This window comes from Petaurus breviceps, unplaced genomic scaffold (genome assembly GCF_028583685.1).
Source record: "Petaurus breviceps papuanus isolate PSGF00001 unplaced genomic scaffold, PetGlider_PUasm1.0 90537, whole genome shotgun sequence".
Taxonomy (NCBI): domain Eukaryota; kingdom Metazoa; phylum Chordata; class Mammalia; order Diprotodontia; family Petauridae; genus Petaurus; species Petaurus breviceps.
Genome location: NW_027187271.1, coordinates 1881636 through 1896664, shown reverse-complemented (window position 1 = coordinate 1896664; position 15029 = coordinate 1881636). Strand labels below are relative to the sequence as shown.

The window sequence follows — 15029 nt, the reverse complement described above, 5'->3', positions numbered from 1 at the left end:
CTCAGGTAGCTACTGACCCATCCACATTAATGCATCATGGTATTGGGGATGATTTGGTCAGGCAGTTAACAGATTTGAGTCACAATTTCAGCAACTAGCAGCTGGAAGAGCAACCTAGACAGACCCCTTCCTCTACTACTTCCAAGTTATTCTGACTACAAAAGTCTTAAGACTATGGTTTTCTCAGGTTACAAAGAGATTTAGAGAATTGAGGGGTTGCCTCTTTAACAAGCCCAAGGACTACCTTTTGGCTGAGTGTTCTCCAGCAGTGTTCATGTGGAAATGCAATGGGTCTATGCATGCTAAACCCCCACTTCCTCAGCAATTCAGCTACTAAACACCCAGAAATGTTCTCCCCACCAAAGGCCCACTGTCAAGTTGTTCAATATCAGCAACACATATGGTTTCATCAATGGAAATTGATAAAATTTCATAAAGGTAACTGTTAAAGCAATGGATCTAGATAAAATATCTGAGGGAGACAAGAGAAAAGAGGAAGGGAAAAAAAGCAATTATTGGGAATATCCAGTTGGTTGAGCATAATGAGGAAAAGGACATATCAGACATAATCAGACAGAGAAAGAATAAAACCAGCATTTTGTCATGTAGTCAAGTTTCAAGGAGGTGGTCAACTATACTGGAGCCACTCATGTCATGGGTCATTTCAATTTAGATTATTTGTACACATATTCTGTGGGAATTGTCCATTATTCAAGGATCACTAAACAGCGAGGCTGATGTCAGAGTGGGGAGGATGGGGAAGGGGAAGCAGAGGAAAGAGCAATCAGAGATGGGAGGGTGGTTTACACATCTACCTCTTTAAAATAAGGGGTCTGGACTAGATTTCTTCTTGCAGTTTTATATCAAAGACACTCAAAGGTGATACAAAACAAAAGCTCATTGTTTCATCCCTAGGTGGCCTTGTCCAACCTTCCAATGCAAAAAGCCTTGGTCCCCAAGTCTTCTACTAGCTAAGAGTAGACTCCAAGTCCCTGCTCATGCTGTTACCCCATCTGGAAGATCTCCTGTCTACATAAACCCTACCCTACCTTCAAGACTCACCTCAAATCCCAGTTCCAACACAAAACTTTTCCCCAAATAATTCAACCAGCATTAACTGCTCCATTTTCTGACCTCTAGCATTTTTATTCTGTATCAACTGATTTACTACTTTCATTATACAAGGTTTTGGTCCCCACCACTACATAAAGTACTCCCATCAACAAACAAAACTTCTGAACTGGGAAGCCAAACCAAATTTCCAAAAATGCCTGTTGTTACCTAAAAGTTCCTTCTAGGGGCAGCCAGGTGGTTCAGCGAGTAAGAGCACTGGCCCCAGTATCAGGATGACCTGGGGATCAAATCCAGGCTCAGATACTTCGCACCAATTGCTTTAAAAAAAGTAAAATAAAAGTTTCTTCTAAACTTCTTGGCCTCAACCAAACCCAGCCCCAACTTTTTTGCCTAAGGCTTGTAGTCACTCTCCTACCATCATTCCATTAAGAGTACTGGTGAGGGGCAGCTAGGTGGCAGTGAATAGGGCACCAGCCCTGGAATCAGGAGGACGAAAGTTCAAATCTGACCTCAGACACTGCTTACTAGCCATGTGACCTTGGGCAAGTCACTTAACCCCAATTGCCCTGCCTTCCCCCCTCAAAAAAAAAAAGTACTGGTGAGCAAGGGCTGAGTCTAGAAAAGGATAGTCAAATATGTACAAAAATATGTGTAAATTCATATTAATGCTGTCAAATACAGATCAGAAGATTATATACTACACAATGTAGTGTGATTTAGCTGAAAAAACACCTGGATCTAGAGTCAGAGAAGACCTAAATTCAATCTTTAAATGATGGACTTGGACTGGATAACTCCTAAGGTTCCCTTCCAGTTCTAGATAATACAATTTTTAAAAAACATACAAAATTTGAAATCTAGAATCTTAGCTGGGCTTTTAACTAATGCTTGAATTCTTGACAGTCCAACTCTACCCTAAATTCCCTCATTACCCTGAAACAACTGTTCCCAATTCCCCCTTCACTCTTATTGCCCATCACACTCCCAACTCACTTATATCAAGTGACTTTCTCCCATATTCTACTAAAAACTGAGGCCATCTGACACAAACTTTCAGTATTCCTCCTCTCCAGTTTTCAATATTCTCAGCATTATGACCTGCTTTTTTCCTATTTCTCCCATAAACTATTAAAATCTGTATTATTCTCAGCCCGACAAACTTGAAATGCTTTGCAAACCTTTAATAGAAATATATTATCACTCTCTTCTGCCTCTTCCAAGACTTGATCCATCAGTCACCCCCAATCTTCATTTGGCTCCTCTTTTGCCAATGACTCCTTCCCATCTGCCTATCCTTTTTATCCCCAATTGCCTATTATCATCATAATTAATCTTCTCTAATACTAAAACTTTAAAAGCCTTCTAGATCGACTTTCATCCATTTAACATTCCATTTTACTCAAAATACATCCTCTTGCTCAGACTCTCCCAATTTGTTTTCCAAAAGCAACACTTTCCTGAAACTGAGATCCCAATAATTCCCAAATCACAAAACCAATGGCTTTTGTTCAGTCCTTGTCTGAAGGTGAAGCCCATGGACGCCTTCTCAGGATGTTTTTAAATGTATAAAGTAAAATACACAGAATTACAAAGGAAACTAATTATAAAATTATTAAAATAGTTTCTTTTAAAAGTCACAGATCCTACTTGGTTTTAACTACCCGTCTCCTATATCCTTTCTGGCCCTTTATGTGGGTGTTCTAAGTGTCTGTCCATGGCCCCCTTTTTCTTCCCTCTATACTTTTCTATGAATGTTATTCTGATCTATTTCAATTATTACCTCTATGCAGGTTACCCTCAAATCTCTATTGCTAAGTCTGATCTCTTGAGTTTTAAATGCATACCTTACAAGGCACTTAACTAGTACCTCAAACTCAACATGTTGAAAACTGAGCATTATTTATTCCTTCTCCCTACACTTGTTCCTCTTCTAGCTTCATTATTTCTATCTGTGGCAACCCTATCCATGCAGCCTCTAGTGGTCAGAACCTTTTTTTTTCTCCTCTCCCTTACCTTTCACATTGTTAATCAGTTACAAAATCTTACTAATCCTATCAGTGAAACAACTCTCAAATCCATTCCCTATACATAGCCATCTTCACAGGCCCTTACCACACCCACCTAGACTATTTCCCACCCTAACCCACCATTCATAATTCCGCTAAAATAATTTCTTGTGCATAGACCTCAAGCCTTTAATGGCTCTCTAACATCAAATAAAGGTCAAACTTGTTTGCCTGGCATATAAGACCTTCCACAACCTGGCAATATCCTTTTTTTCCAGCCACATTTGCCTCCCATTTGTGCCTTTACTTATGCTCTTTCCTTTGTCTACTATCTGCCCTTTTTACCTGCTATAACTCTATGCAGACTTTCAAGCCCATCCCAGATGCCATCTTTCCTCGATGACTTCCCCGATTCTCATTTCTACCTCTCTATGGATGCTCTTCCCCTTAGCCCCAATATAGCACTTTGTTCCACTTAGAGAAAGAACATGGCATAGCAGACCAACTTGAAATTTTCCTTTGATCCTGTGTGACCACTGGCAAAAAACACTAATCTCCCTCAACCTATTTCTTTATGTAAAATGAGAGTAATTTACTTCAGAGCACTGTTCTGAAGCTGAGATCACATTAAGCACTTTGCTAATATCCAAGTGCAGTATGTCAGCAATCTGGCAACTTCCTCACAGATTATAGATATGTGGTTTTTCTCTCCTCCAAGGCTAAGTTCCAGGGCTAGGATTATCTCCATTAACCTTGATCATCTCTTCCCCAGTGCATGCACAATGCTCTGTGCACACCCAAAATAACAGATGACAGGTGCTGGGACTATGGAAAGGAAAGTAAAGGAGAAATAAGGAACAATGAGTATGACCAAACTGGGTAATTTTTTTAAAATGTCAAATCCACAGCCACAGATAGCTAATGTTTCCTGTTTATTTGGGGGATGGGCAGAAAGGGAAGAAATCCTTGAATCCTCAACAAAAATGTATTCATATTCACTCAATCACACTGAAACATCCGTTTCAACAGACTGAAAAAGTAAAACAGTATTTCGTTTGTAATGGGAGAAAATAAGGATTGGGAAAACAATCTAGGGAGCTTGGAAAGTCATCCTGGCCCAAGAAAAAGAACTGCTGCCATACTCCCCCAAAAGGAGAAATGAGACCCAAACCTTTTTCTCTCTGAATGGCAATAACCATATTCCTCAGGACCCACATTACCCTCCCCCACTTCCTTTAGGAATGGTTATGGTAGGAAATCCCTTTAGTAAATATTAGAAAAACTAGCTTTTGAGACAGCCTACATTTTCCCTCCCTAATAATATCAATATCCTCACCTCTACAATCTTGTCTACTTGCTGAAAATGTGGTCATGGAATCTCTCAATTACTTTCTTCCAAAAAAAGGTCCTCTGGTATATATTTGTACATATATAATGGTGAATAGTAAACTCCTTTCCAAGAAAAATCAGGACCAGAGCCCTTTTCTATGCTTAGCATTCAATCAACTATCCTTTGGGGACTTTTACTTTCATAACTGAAACCAATCCTGGGGATTGCTACCTAGATTGCTGGCCCCTCTTCACTGGCCTTGACAGGACATAGGTTGGAGTGTCTTGCCCAATGAACTTCATTTTACGGTGGCAGAATTCCAATTACGAGGAAACTTCAAACATTTTTCATGTTCATAGAATATTCCTCAGGATGGAGTCTGTCAGACTCTAAGAACAAGCTCTAACCAAACATTTTCTTGCATTAAATGTGTATTTACTGGGGCAGCAGACTCTCACTCTCTCATGTGGATGGATTCTCTGATATTTAATGCAGTAACTCTGATGGGACCTTTGCCCATAGTCATCACATTCAAAGATTTCTCTCCAGTGTGGATTCTCTGATGACGAACAAGAGCTGAGCTATACCTGAAGGCTTTCCCACACTCACTACATTCATAGGGATTCTCCCCCGTATGAATTCTCTGATGCTGAATAAGACCTGAGCTATAGGTGAATCTTCCACCACATTCCCTACATTCATAGGGTTTCTCTCCCGTGTGGATTCTCTGATGCTGATAAAGATGTGAACTCTGACTAAAGGCTTTTCCACATTCATTACATTCATAGGGCTTCTCTCCAGTATGAATTCTTTGATGATGAATAAGGGTTGAGCTCCGACTGAATGCTTTCCCACATTCATTACATTCATAAGGTTTTTCCCCAGTATGTATTCTCTGATGATGAGTAAGGGTTGAACTCCAACTAAAAGTTTTCCCACACTCATTACATTCATAGGGCTTTTCTCCAGTATGGATTCTCCTATGTAGAATAAGAGCAGAGCTACAACTGAAGGTTTTCCCACAGTCATTACATTCATAAGGTTTCTCTCCAGTGTGAATTCTCTGGTGCTGAATAAGGTGTGAGCTCTGACTGAAGGCTTTCCCACACTCATTACATTCATAGGGCTTCTCCCCTGTGTGGATTCTCTGATGCTGAATGAGGTCTGAAGTTCGATTAAAGCTTTTGCCACATTCATCACATTTATGGGGTTTATCTCCCACAGAACCTCTTTGATGTATAACAAGGTTTGAATTAAGACTAAAACTATTCCCAAATTCTTTGTACTGCTGGACTCTCTCACCTGTGGGGCTTTTCTGATCCTCAACTATTACTTGTCTAAGATCTCCCATCTTTCTCCTCAGTCTTTCCTCCATGGAGTTTCCCAGTTGCCTCTCTAAATTGCCTTCCCATTCACAGGCTTCTCCAAATTTGAGACTTGAAGAAACATCTTTTTGGAATCTTCCCAGTATCACCCCATGTGATTCTGCAGCTTCAGAAATTTCTTGATCATTCCTAGTTCTGGTCTCACCATCTGACACAATAAACAGAAAACATTCTCTTTAGTGAAAAGAATGGAAACTATAAAAGAAAGGGGAAAAAAATCAGGTGTCATTAATATATCCAGGACTAAGAACATACAGCTTTTATGTGCCTGTCAAAAGGTTTCAGAGAAAAGGTGGGGAGATAGGGCAAAACAGAGATATGGATATTCTGGATTAAGGAAAATAAGGAAGGTGAAGGTCACCAAAGTCCAGAAGTATTCATATTAGCACACAAAGCCAGCCAAGAAGATGGAACTGAATGGGCAGTGGGCTATAGTAGTGAAATGAAACTATTAGGTAGAGAAGCCAAGGGACAAACAGGCAAGCTGGAAAAAAGTAAAGGATGAAGAAGAACCTAGAAAACCTATTAAGTAAGATGCAGGAATAAGCCAGGAGAGCAATTAAAAAGAACAGAGACATAATTATGGAAGGTTGTAATTGGAAAAGCAGCTCATAAATAGTAAGGAAAAGCAGTCACAGAGTCCTGGGGATAAAGAGGTTGACAAGCAGAAGTGGGGAAACTTCACCAAGGAAGATAAGACTCTACTGCTTCCTGCAGAACCCAGGCATTGGCTTGCTTGCACTTAGTTACCCCACATATGCAAAACAAAGGGGTGGCAAAAGATAATGATATCCATTTCTCGTGTATATTAGGACCCATGCTTATATGGGCACATCAACCCTGTCAAGGTTAGAAACCTCAGTGCTTACATTCTACATACTTATTTTTTTGCCCATGAGCTTTTTATAGAAAGTTCAAGAGAAAAGAGACAACTAAGAATGAGCTAAATAATTGGCATTTTAAGTCTGTAAATCATTTAAAGATTAAATATGTAGGTGACTGTGTGTCCCTTACTCACCTATACAAGAGGCACTTTGGAGTCCCTGGCTTTCAGCTCCTTTCAAATCCAGGACCCATGGCTCTTCTTCTCCATCCAGGTGAGAGATTATCTCAGGATTTGGAAATGGAAAGCCTGCCCATAAGGAAAGAAATTTGACAGAAAAGTTTGTGCTGCTCAAACTGAGCTGTCCCAGGATTCAATCCTATTCCCATTATCTACAGAGAGCAGATGGAGAAAAAAGAAATATAGTGGGTGAACAAAAAAATATATGCTCTCAAAAGCAGGTGAGGCAGGGTCAAGTTTATAATCTGTTCCTACAAGGATAAGTTTATGTTCCTTCTCTCTATTAGGAAATGTTTAAGTACAGACAATTATATTAGAGCCAGAACAAAATGACCTAGGTTTCCTTTAGGCAACCTGACACATGAGAAGGTAAGAAATTAGCTAGAACCCAATAATGTTCTCACATACATAGCAGAAAAACCCAGTCATTTTATTTATTCACCCTTATCCTTTTAAAGGACTTCAGTGTCTAACTTTCCTGGAAGAACCCAAGGATGAAAGATTAAGACTGGTACTAAACCAATTCTCTGCTTAATGTTTCCACTGACTGGACAGATACTTTTTTTTTTAGGAAAACATTTCATACCAAGTGAAAAAACATTCCCATAATTTTCCAACATCACATCCCTGTAGAGGTCCCTCTGAGCAGGGTCCAGACGTTTCCATTCCTTCCGAATGAAGTACACAGCTACATCTTCAAATGTCACCAGTTCCTGTAAAAACATGTTTCTCTATGTAATTCTAAGGATATGGAATAGGGCTGTAAGCATTAGCAAGTAAAATGTTGGAAAAGAGTTCTAGGTAGGGTGTGTGAAGTGTTAGTGAAGTAAAACCAGAAGAAAATCAGAAACAGCAAATTCAGAGTTCCCTTACCCAACAAGAAAGGACTGCACAACTGGGAACAGAAATGGGGATCAGGACTCAAATTAGGATGTAACTTGGTAGAAGTTTTTCAATAAGAAGAGATGAAGTCACCTTTAGGTAAGAGTGGGAAAGGTGGGGGGCGGCTAGGTGGCGCAGTGAGTAAAGTGCCGGCCCCGGAGTCAGGAGGACCCGAGTTTGGTTCTGGACTCAGACACTTAACACCCACACAAAAAAACTATCCATGTAACCTTGGGCAAGTTACCTAACCCCAACTGCCCTCCAAAAGACAAAAAAATAAAAATAAAATAGAAGAGCGGGAAAAGTGAAACCACAGCTCACCTGGGACTTGGCTTTTAGAAGTGCAGCTGCCAACATCTGGTCTCCCAGGTTACCTTTATCATGAGAAGCAGAAACTTTGGGAGAAGGTGGAGCTGAGGGGAAAAAAAAAGAAGTAATAAATAAGTCTATCTTTGCCCTGCCATGCCCCCAACCTAAATAAAAGAAATTTACCAGGGGTGGCTAGGTGGCTCAGTAAATAGAGCACCAGCCCTGGATTCAGGAGGACCTGAGTTCAAATCCGACCTCAGATACTTAACACTTATTAGCCATGTGACTTGGGCAAGTCATTTAACCCCAATTGCCCTCCAAAAAAGAAAAAAAAAAAAAAAAGCAAAATGGAGGCCAGGTAGCACAGTGAGTAAGAGCATCGGCCCCAAAGTTGGGATGACCTGGGATCAAATCTGGGCTCAGATACTTAGTACCACACCCAGAAATAACTGGCCCTGTAACCTTGAGCAAGTTACTTAACCCCAATTGCTTTAAAAAAAAAGAAAGAAAAATTTACTGGCATCCAGAAAGACTCTCTTGCCACATACCTCACTTGTGGTGAATTTTAAATTCTTAACTAGCTTTTATCAAGTACATGTAGTACTTGCAGAGCTTATAGAACTACACAGCTCTCAGCATATCTGTCCTTAAAAAACTTATACTAATTTCTAAAATATATGTTCATAAATGTATAAAGGTGCCTGCACATATTCTATCCCTCAGCTATCCTTATAAGTTTATTTCCACTTAATACTATCATGAGTGCTCCTTAAACTGCATGTCCTATTGCCAAACATGCTTCACAGGACAAAGACTGAGATGCTCATCTTACTTACTACAATCATTTTTCTTACATCTCAAGAGGTAAGGAAATTCTGCTTTCACTTAGGTACCTACAGTGACTGTTTCCTGCACTATTAGAGATGAGGTGCAAAGTCCAAAGAGAAAGCCCTTGGATACTTTTTATCAGATTATCGGGACCATCTCACTTCTCTTATTCTATTCTCTCCCCAGGCTATCCTCTCTTAGGGAAACCAGTGCAATGCCCCCTTTAGGTTGTCTTATCCTATTTCTTTCATATCTCAAGCTCTTCCAAATACTCTGATCATCCCACTTACCTGTCTCTCTTCCATTCCTAATCAGTTTAAAAGGAAAACTAACAGTTTTGACTAGTCCAGCCCTGGCTGAGTATATAAAACTTTCTTCCCCCAAAGAGCATATAATACAATGGAAATATTTCCTATTTATGTGCTCAATTCACTATTTTTATTCAATAATTTCTATGTGCATATGTATACCAATGAGTTAATAAACTTATCCACAGGGGTTCACTATGACTTTGTACAGTGCTTCTTAATGATGAATGAGAAAACAAGAAATACCACCCACTATGGGTGAAATAACACATACCAATTCAAAACAAAAACTGAGTTTTCATAGCGTACATGGTAGGCAAAAGTCAATATAATATACGTGTGGCAACAAACTATTTCCTACTCTTGTGTTTATACTGAAGAATAATCCTAAACAATGAATTTCAGAATTCCAACAGGCTTCTGTTGAAATGGAGTCAACAAGACTGCATAAGGGACATGATTTAGTTCATGATTTAGAGCTCATGATTCTACTTTGATTCCAGCTGCTAATTTAACTAATCCAGACAGAAAAGACCAGGATCTCATAGGAAGAATGTTGTCAGTAGAAAATTCTCATTAATTCTAGATTAAAATAATACTTGCTACTGAGACCTTCTCAACGCCCATACATAGAGGACCCTTTTGTTCTGCACTGCCATTGTTCTCTATCTCACCACACTGATGAAAGTTTTCTGTCTTTCATAGGAATCTATGCTCCTCACCACTCTCAGGCAGAAGCTGAGGTTCCTGAGACACACAATCAGCTTGTGTTTCCATGGGATGCTCTGGAACTCCTGTCTTCTATCAGAGTACAATACACAAGGAATATCTTTAGTGACACTGGGAAAACACAATGGGAAAAAAAAGTTTAAAGAAAGACAACAATAGGAAATGCCTCCAGAATGCTTTATGTTTATATAATACTTTACAAATACAATTATATTCCTATCTCACTTCAGCCCAATTTTACAAAGGTAGGTATTACTCATTTTGCAAAAAAGACAGAGGCTCAGAAAGATTAAGTGAGTAAGGTCACACAACAAGCAAGTTACAGAGCAAGAAATCAAACTCAGCCAGGTATAATAGCAGAGTATCATGTTCAGTTTTAGATGTCACAATCTCTAAATTTCAAGTGCTTCCACAGAAGGGCAGAAAAAATGGAGAAGGGCTTTAAAATCATGCCACACAATGTTCAGCTAAAAGAAATGTGAATGTTTAGCCTGGAGAAAACTTAAAGAGGGATGAACATATAACTGTCTTCAGCTATTTGAAGGGTGTCACAAGGAAGAAGGATTAGACTTATTCTATCTAAGCACAGAGGTCAGAACATAGGAGCAATGGGTAGATGCTGCAGAGGAGGAAATTTTTTAGAACTGATATCTGGTAAAACTTCCTAAAAATTAGAAATTTTTTCTTTTTTTTTTTGCTTTTTGGAGGGCAATTGGGGTTAAGTGACTTGCTCAAAGTCACACAGCTAGTAAGTGTGTCAAGTGTCTGAGGCCAGATTTGAACTCAGGTCCTCCTGACTCCAGGGGCGGTGTGCTCTATTCACTGCGCCACTAGCTGCCCCAAAATTAGAAATTTTCAAAACTGGGACAGGTTGCCTCAAGGTTGAGTGGAGCTCTTCAAGAAAAGGCTGGATGACCAGTTATATTTCAGTTATGATGACCAGTTTCAATTATGTTGTAGAGAGTATTCCTGTTCAATTTTGAATTAGGCTAAACTTGTCTTCTCAAGTGTCTTCTAATTCTGAGATTGTGTGAGTCTTCTAATTCAATGCTTTTTTCACTATATCAACAATGTAAAGGGAAAGGGCAGCTGTAACAAGACTAGTGTTTTCTGTTAAAATTAATTATCTGAAGTAAAAAGGAAATTGAGGACAAAGTTACCAAGAAATCTAATGATTTACCATGCAAAACTAGCATTTGCATATCAAATCAGGTCACCTGACTCCTCAGAGATCAGAGACCCCAAATGATTTACTGAGCTAATTTTCATAACAGAAAATAGGAATTTAAAAAATGACAGAACCTTGTTTTGAACATAATTCAAGTAGACAAAGAAGGTCATCTGACTAGTTAGCTTCTCCCAGCTGTTCTTAATCCTACCAGAAGTCCTTTCTTTATAGATGGTAGTACCTTTTGTAAACAGAAATCATAGTGGGAAAGAGAAACTTATGGTCAGTAATTGGTAGTCACACCCCCCCCACCACCAATTTCCTTAGAAGATGAAATTTGTTCAATTTAGACTCTAACTCAAGATAAAAAGGAACTTAACCTCTGGCTAACCTTTCTCCAGCTGTCCTAAAGGGGAACTTAGCCTCTGGTCAACCCTCCCCTTTCTGCTAGAAAGAGAAACAGCTTTTAAAAAGAGTAATCCTATGATTATTTTTATTCTAAATTATCTGCTATTAAATGATAGTCTTCTTAATCTATCTATTCACTAAATCTATAGGTAACTGGGACTTAAGCAACTGTTAATCTGATTTAGCTGTTAGGGCTAGCTTTTCCTAAAGAAAGGAGTTTAATTCTATAATCAAACAAAAAATAAATCAAAGTAATCAATACTAATTGATTTCCTTTTCATTTCCAAGTCCCAAGATGATCTGTGAATCTCAAACCACTCCCACTTAAAATATTATTTATGAATAAAAAAATCACAAATAACCCAACTCTCAAGACAAATACTATACTACTAACTAGTAAAAATAAGTGCCTCTGTCTATATATGAAAATGTTTATATGGAATTAAGTTAAAAAAATACGAGTACACATTTAATATACATTAGCTCAACTGTTTAAATTCCATCCAGGATTTTTTTCCCATGAAGTTATTTTAGGTTGTAACTTTAAAAACACCACCACTTTTCTAGGTTACACAAGAATTCTAACCCTTCTGGATTTAGAATTAAACTCGATGAGTTCCTGGTCCAAGGGCTAGAAAACCTTTCTTTAAGTTCACCTTTGGGTTCAAACCACTATTTATAAACCATCCATAATCACAAAGCATATGACGAGATCTTCTCAGATTCTGGGGGCAGCAGCATCTGCCTTTTCTTCTGATGTAGAAAGTTTTCTGAGAGCTTGTAGTCATATGGGGAACAGTGTTCCTTTAACCTTCCTTCTTCCTCCACCATAAATTTCTTTGGGTCAGAGTGCTAGCTAATGCTAATAAATTGTGTTGGGGACAGTTGTATTGGGGGAGATTATTCAGAATTGTTATATCAGAAAAGATGTGACTCAATATTGTTCTAGCTTTATTCCTATTACTTTCTTTCCTAGTTGCTATTTACAAGCTTTGTCAGAAGATCCAGATCTGAATGGTGGGTTTTATGCCACAATTCAGCTTGACTGCCTTTTACCCACCCTTATGCCCACAAGAGACTTTTCTTTTAACTCTAATACTTAGCAAGGAAGTTAAGACTTAATTGTGACTGGGATCCAAAGCAGGTTTGGCAGCCATGTGTGTAAAAATACCAAAAGCAATGAAAACTGGTTCCTGTCCCCTTCCTTTTAATGCAGAAACAACTTTCTACCTCAACATAGCATCAAAAGGAGGAAAAATACTTAGGAGATAGTTTGGTGTCTATTTTGAGATCCTTATCCTAATTCAGTTCATGTTTACAAAGTTCTCTAATGTCTGCAAAGTGCAACTCTTGAAGTATACTTAAGTATTATTATAGCCATTTTACAGATAAGGAAACTAGGGTTCTAAGAGACCCAACACCACAGTTAGAAAATCTCAGGTAGATTTCAAGTCTTTATTTTCTTGACTTAAGTTCAGCATTCTACCCATCATGTTATTCTGCTTCTGAAGTACCAGCACCAACAACATGCTAAAGAGCTCTTCCCAGGATAATAAACCCAATGAACTCTTAGGATCCGGTCAGGCCCAGAAGAGAACTAAGGTGAACAAAACTTCTCATCTTTGTCTCCTGTCTGGAGTCACATCCCTCATTTTTAGCCTGCAGCCAACTACCTACTCACTATTCATTTCTACTTTTTCTAAAGCTGTTTTAGCACAAAAGATGACAAATCCATTCGTGAGGAGGGTATGTGATGAAAGGAAATGAGCAACTGAGACTGAAATTTAAGACACTGAGCAGAGCAAAAACAATCTCTTCAACCTGACAGCCCCCAAAAGATAATAAAACTCTAAAGCACACACACACACACAAAACCTAGCCGTGTAACCTTGGGCAAGTTACTTAACCCCAACTGCCCTCCAAAAAGGCAAAAAAAATTTTTTTTAATAAGACTGAAGCATTTCTCATTACAGGGAAAACAAAGGTGGAGATTAAGACATTCTTCAGAATGAGTCCCTAGAGTATGGCACAATCAACATTTTCCAATAGAAGCAAAAAACTGGGGACCTATGCTTTACCTCAATGAATCCTCATGGGGTATCAGAGAAGTTCCCCAATGTACCTACCAATCCCACCCCTTGAAAACAAGGAGAATTATAGCCAGGTAGCAAGAACAGCATACAAAGACACCCTTCCCCTCAAGAGATACTAGGGGAATCAAAGCATCAGTCATCCTAAATTCAAAACCCAGTCTTTGACCTGAGAAATGTTCATTCTTTTTGGTCCATATGCCATGAGAACAAACTGAATTTAAAAAGGTCAAGTAAATTTCATTTTTAACCAGTGAGCCATTTATAGTAATCTAATAGATATCAACTAATTTTTATTATTTTGGAAAAATGGGTATTTTCAACCAAAAGAGTCATTAGGCATCAGTTCCACCTGTGTCTTCATGGCAGGCTTTGTAGGTGCTCAGAGATTCGTTTTTGTGTTGAAGAAAATTATGGTACAAAGACTGCTATAGGTGAGTAAGTGTCCATCTTTGTTACAAAGAAATTCAATTCAATATTTATTAATCATCTATTCTATGCCAACCAAACCAAACAACAGAACAGCCCATGCCCTCAAAGAGCCTACATTCCTTTAGAGGAAGAAATACTATATATATAATAGTTAAATTAAAACAAGAGAGGAAGGTAAGGGTGGGGGGGAGATAAGCGTTTATATAGCAAATACTATATTTCTGCCCCTGTGCTAAGTTCTTTATAAATATTATCTCATTTTATTTAATAATTTTATGAGAGGAAAAAGCTAACAAGCTTCAAGTAGGATATAGTATTTGACTTAAAAGCTTTGAAGGAAGGTTAGGATTCCAAACAAATGAGTGGAATGGCATGGATGGAATAGCAAATACAGGAATCATCTTACTGTGTTCCTATGTAAAGTTACATTCAGGTTTTTCATTCAATGCTTTAAAGAGGCCTGTTTTGACTAATTGCTTTATAACCTCCCCCACCAATTTCTTCATTTAAAAAATAAGATTGGACTAGACAATCTCAAAGGTCCTTTCTAGCAATTATTATTGTTATTATCATGGTTACATTCTGTGGTCTCAAGTAGTTTATGGTAAAATGAAATATTTTTCTAAGTTATCATTATTGTGTAAAAGTGGAAAGAGGAGTCCTGTGCTAGAATCCTGGCTGTGACCGAGGACAAATCAAGTAACCTCTTAAGCCTCAGTTTCTCCGTTATTATCAATAATCTCCGTTATTATTTCAGTCTGGAATAATAATACTTGCTTCACTTACCTCCTGCTGGGCCTTTGTGAAGAAAATGCTTTGTAAATCTTAAAAATGACTTATTATTGCTACCAGTATTGGGAGCTGCCAAGAGGCTGTAAGCCTCTTTGAGCTGCTAAATGCCACAGCTCGTTGCTTTTTTTCTGACTGACATTATCTGAAAAGAGGCCCAAAAAGTCATTGTGAAGGTTCACCCCACGAAGGCCCCACCCTGACCCTTCTCTCACAGCCCATCGCAGC

At 38.6% G+C, this 15029-nt stretch overlaps 2 protein-coding genes across 4 annotated transcripts in view; one reads left to right on the top strand and one right to left on the bottom strand.

The window, feature by feature from the left end:
• Positions 1–15029, top strand: part of COPS6 (COP9 signalosome subunit 6) — a 182919-nt gene that overhangs the window by 64236 nt on the left and 103654 nt on the right. The window lies entirely within an intron of this gene.
• ZNF3 (zinc finger protein 3) lies at positions 3994–9986 on the bottom strand. The gene is made up of 5 exons (XM_069063300.1): positions 9908–9986; positions 8062–8153; positions 7445–7571; positions 6814–6927; positions 3994–5943 (listed from the first exon to the last, which is right to left on the bottom strand). The coding sequence occupies exons 1-5, from the start codon at positions 9960–9962 to the stop codon at positions 4865–4867; spliced, it is 1467 nt and encodes a 488-aa protein (XP_068919401.1). The 5' UTR covers positions 9963–9986; the 3' UTR covers positions 3994–4864.